At 39.6% G+C, this 13209-nt stretch overlaps 1 protein-coding gene across 1 annotated transcript in view; it reads right to left on the reverse strand.

The window, feature by feature from the left end:
• The window catches only part of NAA25 (N-alpha-acetyltransferase 25, NatB auxiliary subunit), an 80167-nt gene that overhangs the window by 6677 nt on the left and 60281 nt on the right, over positions 1-13209 (reverse strand). The window contains exons 21-22 of the mRNA XM_019467416.2: positions 5772-5869; positions 4582-4692 (exon numbers count right to left, since the gene is read on the reverse strand). Of these exons, the coding sequence (XP_019322961.1) occupies positions 4582-4692; positions 5772-5869 (209 nt within the window). The remainder of the gene's footprint in view (positions 1-4581; positions 4693-5771; positions 5870-13209) is intronic.

Genomic DNA, 13209 nt, shown 5'->3' on the forward strand with positions numbered 1-13209 from the left:
TTTCTCTATATGTCACTGAGATTTCCTCTAATGTTAACAACAGAAATATAACAGAAATAAGAGTTTTCTAAGTTCTAATAGAAAACATAATGGGAGACAACAGCCAAGAAAATCCTGAAAAAGAATGGTTATGTAGAATTTGCCCTCATATATATTAGAGTAGATCATAAAGTTACATGAAATCCAGATAGTATGGATATATAAGTAAGGTGATAAAAAAGTGAAAAGAAACAGGTCTTAAGATAAAACTTAAGAATGTAAGGGAATTTAAATGAATTTAAGGGATGCCTGGGTGGTTCAGTCAGTTAAGGAGCCAGCTCTTGGTTTTGGCCCAGGTCATTATCCCAGAGTCATGGGTTTGAGCACCACATGAGGGCTCCAAGCTGAGAATGGAGCCTGCTTGGGATTCTCAATCAATCTCTCTCTCTCTCTCTCTCTCTCTCTCTCTCTCTCTCTCTCTGCCACTTCCCTACTTGCACACACACGTGAGCTCTCACTCTCAAAACAAAACAACAACAAAAAAACCACATAAAATAATAATAAATAATAAGTAAAAATAAATCAATAATAAAACAAAACAGGGGTACCTGGCTGGCTCAGTTAGTAGAGCATGTGACTCTTGATCTCAGGGTTGTAAGTTTGAGCTCCACACTGGGTATAAAGATTACTTAAAAATAACATCTTTTAAAAAATAAATTAAGTGAATTAAATAAATAGTTAAGTACCAAAATAAATTCCAGGTAGATTTAAACTTAACTTTAAAAAATCCACCAAAGTACCAGAAGAAAATTTAGGTAATGGTTCGTGTAATCATAAACTGAAAAGGCCTTTCTAAACATTACACCAAGCTAAGAACTATTAAAAAAAATATTTTTAGGGGTGCTGAGTGGCTCAGTGGGTTAAGTATCTGACTTTGGCTCAGGTTATGATCTCACAGCTTGGAAGTTCCAGCCTGTGTGGAGCTTTGTGCTAACACCTCAGAGCCTGGAGCCTACTTCAGATCCTGTCTCTGTCTCTCTTTGTGCCCCTCCCCTGCTCACACACTGTCTCTCTCTCTCCTTCTCTCTCTCTCTCAAATATAAACATTAAAATATATATATATATATATATATATATATATATATATATATATATATATATATAAAATTACTATGCTGACCAAAAAACTACTCAAAAGACAAATGAAAAGAAAAATTTGCATCATATAGGATATAGAGTAACATTATTAAGACCTGAATAGCTCAAAACACATCAAGAGAAAAAATATTACTACCACAACAGGAAATCTGGGCAAAAAGATGAACAGAAAAGACATCAAAGAAATCCCAGAAACATATGACAAAATTCAAAAATCAGACAAACACAAGAAACCTGGCCAATCAATTAGTAAGGCTAGCTTTTGACTCAAGAAGTTTTCCTTGCAGGTTCAACATTTTTCTAAAGTAAACTCTACACCCAATGTGGGGCTTGAACTCACAATCCTGAGATCAAGAGTCATGCATTCCTCCAACTGAGCCAGTCAGGCACTGCCCCACCCCCCCAACCCTCCACTCAATTTTTTTAAATGCAAATGAGAAAACGGAATACCAATGTTTCATCATATAACCATTTAAAGTAATGAGATACATCTACGTATCTCCTGAAGAGATGCCCAGATAACCTGTTAAATGAAAACAAACACAAACAGACAAGTTGCAGAACCTCCCATAGGGCATAATTCTGGTTTGTTTGCAGGGGCAATTACTGGTTGGTGGGAATATGGGTGGCCTTCATTTTATTCACACCTTTAGGTTACTTTGATGATCAGAAATATACGAAAGCTATTCTCATTTTTAGAAACTAGAAAAGCAATAACTATAACCCACCCTCCATCCCAATCCAAATACGAAAAAGCTATTTGACACAGTTGAAGAGCACAGGCTTTCATCAGAAGAGAAAGTAACATAGCAACTCTGTTCTATACCATCAAACTTAACACTCATGATATGTTAAATTACATTGGAAAAAAAAAGGACAGGTTTCTTCATTACATCCTGCTCCAAATAGAACTACCCTTTGTTTCTGAATGAATAGAAACATCCAGCAAAGCAGTGTCAAATCTAAAGAATTCCCGAATTGTTACTGAATTATGCAGGAAGTCAAAATTACTACTAAAACCATCAACATTAAAAAAAAAATCAACAGGGGCGCCTGGGTGGCTCAGTCGGTTAAGCGTCCGACTTCGGCTCAGGTCACGATCTCGCGGTCCGTGAGTTCGAGCCCCGCGTCGGGCTCTGTGCTGACCGCTCAGAGCCTGGAGCCTGCTTCCGATTCTGTGTCTCCCTCTCTCTGACCCTCCCCTGTTCATGCTCTGTCTCTCCCTGTCTCAAAAATAAAATAAAACGTTAAAAAAAAAAAAAAATTAGAATCAAAAAAAAAAAAAAATCAACATTTTCAAATGACAACGGTTGCTATGTTGCTACAGTGAGCAAAAATCTCCCACCTAGGATAAATGCAAACATTAATAAAATAGCATATCCTGCACAGAATGAATCCTAAATAATTTTCCTTATGAAAAGGATACAATTTATATTAATGTTTTACGCATTCAAAAACTAAATCAATCAAGATGGGAAGACACTACAAAACTGAATAGAAAGAGAAATAAATGAACTTTATTTATATCACACTAATAATCTCAGTTTTTAATTCCAGTGTTTCTGCAGAGTACTGCAACTGTCTATATTAACTGGAACATATTCTTTTTTAAAAAATATTTATTTATAGGTACTTGGGTGGCTCAGTCGGTGGAGTGTTCGACTTTGGCTCAGGTCATGATCTCGTGGTCTGTGTGTTCAAGTCCCAGGCTCTGTGCTGACAGCTCAGAGCCTGGAGCCTGCTTCTGATTTTGTGTCCCCCTTTCTCTCTGCCCCTCCCCCACTCATTCTCATTCTCATTCTCATTCTCATTCTCTGTCTCTCTCTCTCTCAAATAAAAACATTAAAAAAAATTTTTTTTAAAGGATGATACTCAAGGGGCGCCTGGGTGGCTCAGTCCATTGAACATCTGACTCTTGACTTCAGCTCAGGTCATGATCTCATGATTCAAAGGATCAAGCCCATCATTGGACTAGGATTCTCTCCCCCCCCTCCCCCGCTTCTGTGTGCTCCCACGCATGCTCACGCTCTCTCACTCTTTCTCTCTCTCCCCCCTCTCCCTCAAAATAAATATTTAAAAAGCAAACAAAAAAGAATGATATTCAAATAGATGGTGATACTTAAAAATATACATACAAATATATATATGAATGGGTGTGGGACAGCTCTACCAAAAATGCCAACCAATACATGATAAAAGGGTTGACAGAATTTTTAAAAATCACCAGTGTGGAACCATAACTTTAATAAATGATTATGCAAGTTAGACTTAACAGATGTTAAAACCAGCAGATGAAAGGCTGGCAGGTAATAGGATATTCACAATCTCAAAGTATTGTCCCACGGATGACTTATTAATCACAGGGTGGGAAAGGCACCTTTACAATGAAGAAATCCATAGACACTTCCTTTATCAAATAATTTCATCTGAGATCACCAATAATGGGACTTAACAACATGAGTGCCCCCTGACTTAATTTGCTAAGAAGGAAACAGCATCTATATTTAACCTAAACCCAAGCCAAATTCAGATTGTAAGACATTCTACCAAAAACTGAGCTAGACTGTTGAACAATAAAGATAAACAAAAGACTAAGGAAGTTGAAAGGAGGGTAAAAAGACATGGTAACTAAAAGCCATGTCAGGGGGCGCCTGGGTGGCTTGGTCGGTTAAGCGTCCGACTTCGGCTCAGGTCATGATCTCACGGTCCGTGAGTTCGAGCCCCGCGTCGGGCTCTGTGCTGACAGCTCGGAGCCTGGAGCCTGTTTCAGATTCTGTGTCTCCCTCTCTCTCTGCCCCTCCCCTGTTCATGCTCTGTCTCTCTCTGTCTCAAAAATAAATAAACGTTAAAAAAAAAAAATTAAAAAAAAAATTAATAAATAAATAAAAATAAATAAAAGCCATGTCAGATACTTAATAGGATCCCAGTATTTTGAAAAGGATCATAATAAAGAACACAATTGGGTAAGTGGGGAAATCTGAATACAGACATTATAACAGGACTGCATCAGTATTAAATGTCTTAGGTATGAAAATTTCTTCAGTACTGTGATTCTGTAGGAGACTGCATCACAGTCTGTACTTTTCTTTTAAACGGTTCAACAAACAAGAGGTTGGGACAGATGATAGAATGAGAGAAAGATAAAGGAGATGTGGCAAATGTGGAAATTAAGACATTTCTAAGTTATAAATAAGCCAAGAAAGAAATCATAATTAAAATGAGAAAATATCTTGGGCGTGGTGTTAACAAGCGTCAAGTAAGGATATCTGAGTGTTATCATGCTGGTCTTTAAGCTTTTCTGTAGGTGTGTAATTTAAAAAAAGAAAAAAAAGCTTGACAGAGAAAATGAATGTACACAGGATCCTAAGGTCTCCTACAATATACAGGAAAACAGTGAAAATTAAAAGCTGCACGCAGCCAAGTTGTTGTGTTTTCTGTTATTACCATGATGATGCTGGTTTCTTTTTTCTTCTTTTTCTTTTTCTGTAGATTTAATTTATATGGTCGCAAGACACTCTCACAGTAACTGGACACCCAAAGGATGATAGAAATAGTCTGAAAGAGGAAAAACCGCAAATTCATCAATAACAGTTCAAAGTTATGGATTAAATAATCCTTGCCAACGGTGCTGTGCAAATCCCTTCAAGGTCTCCTCTAGCTCATTACAGATTAGAGTGATCAGATTCATTTCTACAATCACCACACAGACCCAGAAGACCTTCATCTGAATACTGCTCAGAATACTATGATTGCTTCAATCTTTAGCCTTCCTTCTAGCTCTCCCAGCTCTAAACCCATCCTCTACTCTATCCAGCTTCCTTTTAAATTTGTAGCAATTTATTAACATCTTTTTCACTCAAGTGAAAGGTCCAAATTCCTAGGCATGGAATCCAAAGGTTCTTTACAATATGCCTCTCCTCACCCACTTCCCCGATTAAGATATTACCTCACCTGCAAATCTTAAACTTAAATATAAACAGAAATCTCCCTAGTTGGTCAGTACATTTCTTCTTTGTCGTAACTTAGGTGTTTACACCTATGCTTCTGCTCTGCTACAGAGTGTGCATGTACATATACATGTAGTTATTACTGATTTGTTCAGAGGCTTATACGCTTACACTGTGCCAGTTACCAGAACAGACTAGGAGAAGGAAAATAAACGTGACAAAAATAAGATAATGAATTATATGTGTTTGTAATCCTTCTCTTCTCTCTGGTTAAAAAAGAGGCGAGAGTTTTGCTAAATCAGCGCCCAGATTCTCCTTCACAGTGCAGAATCTTAATAACTGGTAATAGCAACAAATTTAAAAAGCTAGTGGAATTAACTTAAAGTACATAATAGTTAAGTCAAAAAAGAAAACGAACAGAGAACAGACAGATTTGGAGTGAATCTGAGGAATTTTTAAACATTGGTAAAGCAAATTACAAGTTTTATTCATTATCAACAAAACCTTCCTGGTATGCTTGGAAGGAGCGCATTCAAAAAAATGATTTAAACTGCTTTTCAGTTAACAAAAGGTGGGGGCGGGGGATTAAATTACAGGTATAAGGTGCCTATTTACCTGTTCATTTTTAAAAAATTAATCCTTCACTCTAAGGAAAATCAAGTTTTTCTGGAAGGGAACAAAACATACCTCAACAAAGAAGACTAGATTCTCTAAAAGAGCAGGATGCGTTTTCAAGTTACCATCTTTAACTTCTAAGAGGTCACCTTTACATTTACTGAAGACATCTGAAAACAAAAATATTTTATTGTTTTATATAGCTTTTGTTTCAATGCTATTTTTTAGAAACACAATATACACTCTAAGAAAGAATAAGCAAATATAAATATAAAAGCTTAATCCAGAAGCTTTTCTCCCCCACGTGAACCAAACAACAAAGAATATCTATTTTAAGCCTTTTTTTTTTTATGATTTTATTTTTAAGTAATCTCTATATCCAAGGCGGGGCTCAAACTCACAACCGCAAGATCAAGAGTTGCATGTTCTACCGACTGAGCCAGCAAAGCGCCCCTATTTTAAGCTCTTTAAAAAGCCATGTAACTACTGCTCTGTTGTCTTCAAAATATAAAAAGCGGCCTTATAAACTATATATTCTAGAGTCTAAACACCAGCTAGCCTCTCCACAAACAGACCGTTGTCACAATAAAATTAAGACTCCAAGTGAATGATATAGAAGAATGTGTGCCATTATGGACCAAAAGACCAAAGTGCATAGTAGAAATTCACCTTCATAATAAATACCACATTTTATTCTCAGGATCTTGATCTTTTAATTATCATTCTGCATTTGGACAATAAAATAAAAGACCACTTAGGTTCTTGAAAAGAAAGACCCTCAGATTTAAAATGCATATATATGCATGGGGCTCCTTGCTGGCTCAGTCCCATTGAGCTTCCAACTTCTGGTTTTGGCTCAGGTCATCATCTCACAGTTCATGGGTTCCAGCCCCATGGCGGGCTTCACACTCACAGCATGGGAACCTGCTTGGGATTCTTTCTCCCTCTCTCTCTGCCCCTCCCCTCGCTTGTGCACATGCACTCCTCTCTCTCAAAATAAACTAACAACAAAAAGAGGTTCCTCTTTTTGTTTTTAAAAAAAAGTAAAGGGGGAGAAGATGGTGGCGTAGGAGGACGCTGGGCTCACCGCATCCTGTGGATCACTTAGATTCCACCCACACCTGCCTAAATAACCCAGAAAACCGCCAGAAGACTAGCAGAACGGATTCTCTGGAGCCAAGCGCAGATGAAAGGACCACAGAAGAGGGTAGGAAGGGCGGCGAGGCGGTGCATGCTACATGGACTGCCAGGAGGGAGCCGGGGCGGAGGGGCAGCCCGCCAACCAAGCAGAGGCCCCGAGTCTGGCTGGCAAAAGCGGAGGGGCCGGACAGAGTGTGTTCTCACAGTGAGCGGGACTTAACATCTGGGAGGTTATAAGTTAACAGCTCTGCTCGGAGAGCTGGAGGGCTGGAGGACAACGGGAGGGAGAGTTGTTGAGCCCCGGACGACAGAGCTCAGCTTGGCGGGGAACAAAGGTGCTCGCCAGCGCCATCTCCCTCGCCCATCCCCCAGCCAAAATCCCAAAGGGAACCGGTTCCTGTCAGGGAACTTGCTTGCACCCCGCAAACACCCAACGCTGTGCTCCTGTGGATCCACCCCTCCAGCGGCAGCGGGTCTGACTCCCTCCGGGTGCCGCAGGGTCCCTCCCGAAGCGGATCACCCAAGGATAAGCAAGCTGAGCCTGCCCCTCCCGCCCCCATGCACCTTACCGATCCACCCCAGCTAATACGCCAGATCCCCAGCACCACAAGCCTGGCAGTGTGCAAGTAGCCCAGACGGGCCACACTACCCCACAGTAAATCCCGCCCCTAGGAGAGGGGAAGAGAAGGCACACACCAGTCTGACTGTGGCCCCAGCGGTGGGCTGGGAGCAGACATCAGGTCTGACTGCGGCCCCGCCCACCAACCCAAGTTATTCAAGACAGCACAGGGGAAGTGCCCTGCAGTCCCGCACCACTCCAGGGACTATCCAAAATGACAAAACGGAAGAATTCCCCTCAAAAGAATCTCCAGGAAATAACAACAGCTAACGAACTGATCAAAATGGATTTAAACAATGTAACAGAAAGTGAATTTAGAATAGTAGTCATAAGATTAATCGCTGGGCTTGAAAACAGTATAGAGGACAGCAGAGAATCTATTGCTACAGAGAACAAGGGACTAAGGAACAGCCAGGAGGAGCTAAAAAATGCTATAAATGGGTTGCAAAATAAAATGGAGACAACCACGGCTCGGACTGAAGAGGCAGAGGAGAGAACAGGAAAACTAGAAGATAAAATTCTGGAAAAAGAGGAAGCTGAGAAAAAGAGACATAAAAAAATCCAGAAGTATGAGGGGAAAATTAGAGATGCACTAAAGAAAAATAATCGGGCGCCTGGGTGGCTCAGTCGGTTAAGCGTCCGACTTTGGCTCAGGTCATGATCTCACGGTCCGTGAGTTCGAGCCCCAGGTCGGGCTCTGTGCTGACAGCTCAGAGCCTGGAGCCCATTTCAGATTCTGTGTCTCCCTCTCTCTCTGCCCCTCCCCTGTTCATACTCTCTCTCTGTCTCAAAAATAAATAAACGTTTAAAAAAAATTTTTTTTTAAAAAAAAGAAAAATAATCTATGCATAATTGGTATTCCAGAGGAAGAAGAGAGAGGGAAAGGTGCTGAAGGTGTACTTGAAGAAATAATAGCTGACAACTTCCCTGATCTGGGGAAGGAAAAAGGCTTTGAAATCCAAGAGGCAGAGAGAACTCCCTTCAGAGGTAACTTGAATCGATCTTCTGCACGACATATCAGTGAAACTGGCAAAATACAAGGATAAAGAGAAAATTCTGAAAGCAGCTATCTGAAAGGGATAAACGTGCTCTAACATATAAAGGGAGACCTATAAGACTCGTGACGGATCTCTCTACTGAAACTTGGCAGGCCAGAAAGAAATGGCAGGAGATCTTCAATGTGTTGAACAGAAAAAATATGCAGCTGAGAATCCTTTAGCCAGCAAGTCTGTAATTTAGAATAGAAGGAGAGATAAAGGTGTTCCCAAACAAACAAAAACTGAAGGAATTCGTCACCACTAAACCAGCCCTACAAGAGATCCTAAGGGGGATCCTGTGAGACAAAGTACCAGAGACACTGCTATAAGCATGAAACCTACAGACATCACAATGGCTCTAAACCCCTATTTTTCTATAATAACACTGAACGTAAATGGACTAAATGTGCCAACCAAAAGACATAGGGTATCAGAATGGATAAAAAAACAAGACCCATCTATTTGCTGTCTACAAGAGACTCATTTTAGACCTGAGGACACCTTCAGATGAAAGTGAGGGGATGGAGAACTATTTATCATGCTACTGGAAGTCAAAAGAAAGCTGGAGTAGCCATACTTATATCAGACAAACTAGACTTTAAATTAAAGGCTGTAATAAGAGATGAAGAAGGGCATTATATAATAATTACAGGGTCTATCCATCAGGAAGAGCTAACAATTATAAATGTCTATGCGCTGAATACAGGAGCCCCCAAATATATAAAACAATTGCTCACAAACATAAGCAACCTTATTGATAAGAATGTGGTAATTGCAGGGGACTTTAACACTCTATTTACAGAAATGGATAGACCATCTAGACACATGGTCAATAAAAAAACAAGGGCCCTGAATGATACATTGGATCCGATGGACTTGACAGATATATTTAGAACTCTGCATCCCAAAGCAACAGAATATACTTTCTTCTCGAGTGCACATGGAACATTCTCCAAGATAGATTACATACAGGGTCACAAAACAGCCCTTCATAAGTATACAAGAATTGAGATCATACCATGCATACTTTCAGACCACAATGCTATGAAGCTTGAAATCAACCACAGGAAAAAGTCTGGAAAACCTCCAAAAGCATGGAGGTTAAAAAACACCCTACTAAAGAATGAATGGGTCAAGCAGGTACTTAGAGAAGAAATTTAAAAATATATGGAAATAAACGAAAATGAAAATACAACAATCCAAATGCTCTGGGATGCAGCGAAGGCAGTCCTGAGAGGGAAATATATTGCAATCCAGGCCTACCTCAAGAAACAAGAAAAATCCCAAATACAAAATCTAACAGCACACCTAAAGGAAATAGAACCAGAACAGCAAAGACAGCCTAAACCCAGCAGAAGAAGAGAAATAATAAAGATCAGAGCAGAAATAAACAATATAGAATCTAAAAAAACTGTAGAGCAGATCAATGAAACCAAGAGTTGGTTTTTTGAAAAAATAAACAAAATTGATAAACCTCTAGCCAGGCTTCCCAAAAAGAAAAGGGAGATGACCCAAATAGATAAAATCATAAATGAAAATGGAATTATTACAATCAATCCCTCAGAAATACAAGCAATTATCAGGGAATACTATGAAAAATTATATGCCAACAAACTGGACAACCTGGAAGAAATGGACAAATTCCTCAACACCCACACACTTCCAAAACTCAATCAGGAGGAAATAGAAAGCTTGAACAGACCCATAACAAGCAAGGAAATTGAATCGGTTATCAAAAATCTCCCAACAAATAAGAGTCCAGGACCAGATGGCTTCCCAGGGGAGTTCTACCAGACGTTTAAAACAGAGATAATACGTATCCTTCTCAAGCTATTCCAAAAAAATAGAAAGGGAAGGAAAACTTCCAGACTCATTCTATGAAACCAGTATTACTTTGATTCCTAAACCAGACAGAGACCCAGTAAAAAAGAGAACTACAGGCCAATATCCCTGATGAATATGGATGCAAAAATTCTCAATAAGATACTAGCAAATTGAATTCAACAGCATATAAAAAGAATTATTCACCATGATCAAGTGGGATTCATTCCTGGGATGCAGGGCTGGTTCAACATTCGCAAATCAATCAACGTGATACATCACATTAACAAAAGAAAAGAGAAGAACCATATGATCCTGTCAATCGATGCAGAAAAGGCCTTTGACAAAATCCAGCACCCTTTCTTAATAAAAACCCTCGAGAAAGTCAGGATAGAAGGAACATACTTAAACATCATAAAAGCCATTTATGAAAAGCCCACAGCTAACATCATCCTCAATGGGGAAAAACTGAAAGCTTTTTCCCTGAGACCAGGAACACGACAGGGATGTCCACTCTTACCGCTGTTGTTTAACATAGTGTTGGAAGTGCTAGCATCAGCAATCAGACAACAAAAGAAAATCAAAGGCATCAAAATTGGCAAAGATGAAGTTAAGCTTTCACTTTTTGCAGATGACATGGTATTATACATGGAAAATCAGATAGACTCCACCAAAAGTCTGCTAGAACTGATACATGAATTTAGCAAAGTTGCAGGATACAAAATTAATGTACAGAAATCAGCTGCATTCTTATACACTAATAATGAAGCAACAGAAAGACAAATAAACTGATCCCATTCACAATTGCACCAAGAAGCATAAAATACCTAGGGATAAATCTAACCAAAGATGTAAGAGATCTGTATGCCGAAAACTATAGAAAGTTTATGAAGGAAATTGAGGAAGACATAAAGAAATGGAAAAACATTCCGTGCTCATGGATTGGAAGAATAAATATTGTTAAAATGTCAATACTACCCAAAGCTATCTACACATTCAATGCAATCCCAATCAAAATTGCACCAGCATTCTTCTCGAAGCTAGAACAAGCAATCCTAAAATTCATATGGAACCACAAAAGGCCCCGAATAGCCAAAGTAATTTTGAAAAAGACCAAAGCAGGAGGAATCACAATCCCAGACTTTAGCCTCTACTACAAAACTGTAATCATCAAGACAGTATGGTATTGGCACAAAAACAGACACATAGACCAATGGAATAGAATAGAAACCCCAGAACTAGACCCACAAACGTATGGCTAACTAATCTTTGACAAAGCCGGAAAGAATATCCAATGCTAAAAAGACAGTCTCTTTAACAAATGGTGCTGGGAGAACTGGACAGCAACATGCAGAAGGCTGAAACTAGACCACTTTCTCACACTATTCACAAAAATAAACTCAAAATGGATAAAGGACCTGAACGTGAGACAGGAAACCATCAAAACCCTAGAGGAGAAAGCAGGAAAAGACCTCTCTGACCTCAGCCGTAGCCATTTCTCACTTGACACATCCCCAAAGGCAAGGGAATTAAAAGCAAAAATGAACTACTGGGACCTCATGAAGATAAAAAGCTTCTGCACAGCAAAGGAAACAATCAACAAAACTAAAAGGCAACCAACAGAATGGGAAAAATTATTTGCAAATGACATATCAGACAAAGGGCTAGTATCCAAAAATGTATAAAGAGCTCACCAAACTCCACACCCGAAAAACAAATAACCCAGTGAAGAAATGGGCAGAAAACATGAATAGACACTTCTCTAAAGAAGACATCCGGATGGCCAACAGGCACATGAAAAGATGCTCAACATCGCTCCTCATCAGGGAAATACAAATCAAAACCACACTCAGGTATCACCTCACGCCAGTCAGAGTGGCCGAAATGAACAAATCAGGAGACTATAGATGCTGGAGAGGATGTGGAGAAACGGGAACCCTCTTGCACTGTTGGTGGGAATGCAAATTGGTGCAGCTGCTCTGGAAAACAGTGTGGAGGTTCCTCAGAAAATTCAAAATAGACCTACCCTATGAACCCAGCAGTAGCACTGCTAGGAATTTACCCAAGGGATACAGGAGTACTGATGCACAGGGGCACTTGTACCCCAATGTTTATAGCAGCACTCTTAACAATAGCCAAATTATGGAAAGAGCCTAAATGTCCATCAACTGATGAGTGGATAAAGAAATTGTGGTTTAAATGCACAATGGAGTACTATGTGGCAATGAGAAAGAATGAAATATGGCCCTTTGTAGCAACCTGGATGGAACTGGAGAGTGTGATGCTAAGTGAAATAAGCCATAGAGAGAAAGACAGATACCATATGTTTTCACTCTTATGTGGATCCTGAGAAACTTAACAGAAACCCATGGGGGAGGGGAAGGAAAAAAAAAAAAAAGAGGTTAGAGTGGGAGAGAGCCAAAGCATAAGAGACTCTTAAAAACTGAGAACAAACTGAGGGTTGATAGAGGGTGGGAGGGAGGGGAGGGTGGGTGATGGGTATTGAGGAGAGCACCTTTTGGGATGAGCGCTCAGTGTTGTATGGAAACCATTTTGACAATAAATTTCATATATTGAAAAAATAAAAAATAAAAAATAAAAAATAATTTTTTTAAATGCATAAATATCTCCTTTTCACCAACAATTCCATTTCTAGGAATTTAATCCCAAAGAAATACTCAAATAAGTACCCAAACATTTATGTCCCAAGATGTTCATTTCAGCACTGTTATAAATACAGTTATATGGGGCACCTGGGTGGCTCCGTCAGTTAAGCGTCCAACTCGATTTGGACTCAGGTCATGATCTCATGGTTTTGAGATCAAGCCCCGCATCGGGCTCCACACTGAGTGTGGAGCCTGCTTGGGATTCTTTCCCTCTCTTCCTGCCCCTC

The sequence above is a fragment of the Panthera pardus genome, unplaced genomic scaffold, assembly GCF_024362965.1.
Source record: "Panthera pardus isolate Hobbes unplaced genomic scaffold, ASM2436296v1 HiC_scaffold_15, whole genome shotgun sequence".
In the NCBI taxonomy this organism is placed as follows: domain Eukaryota; kingdom Metazoa; phylum Chordata; class Mammalia; order Carnivora; family Felidae; genus Panthera; species Panthera pardus.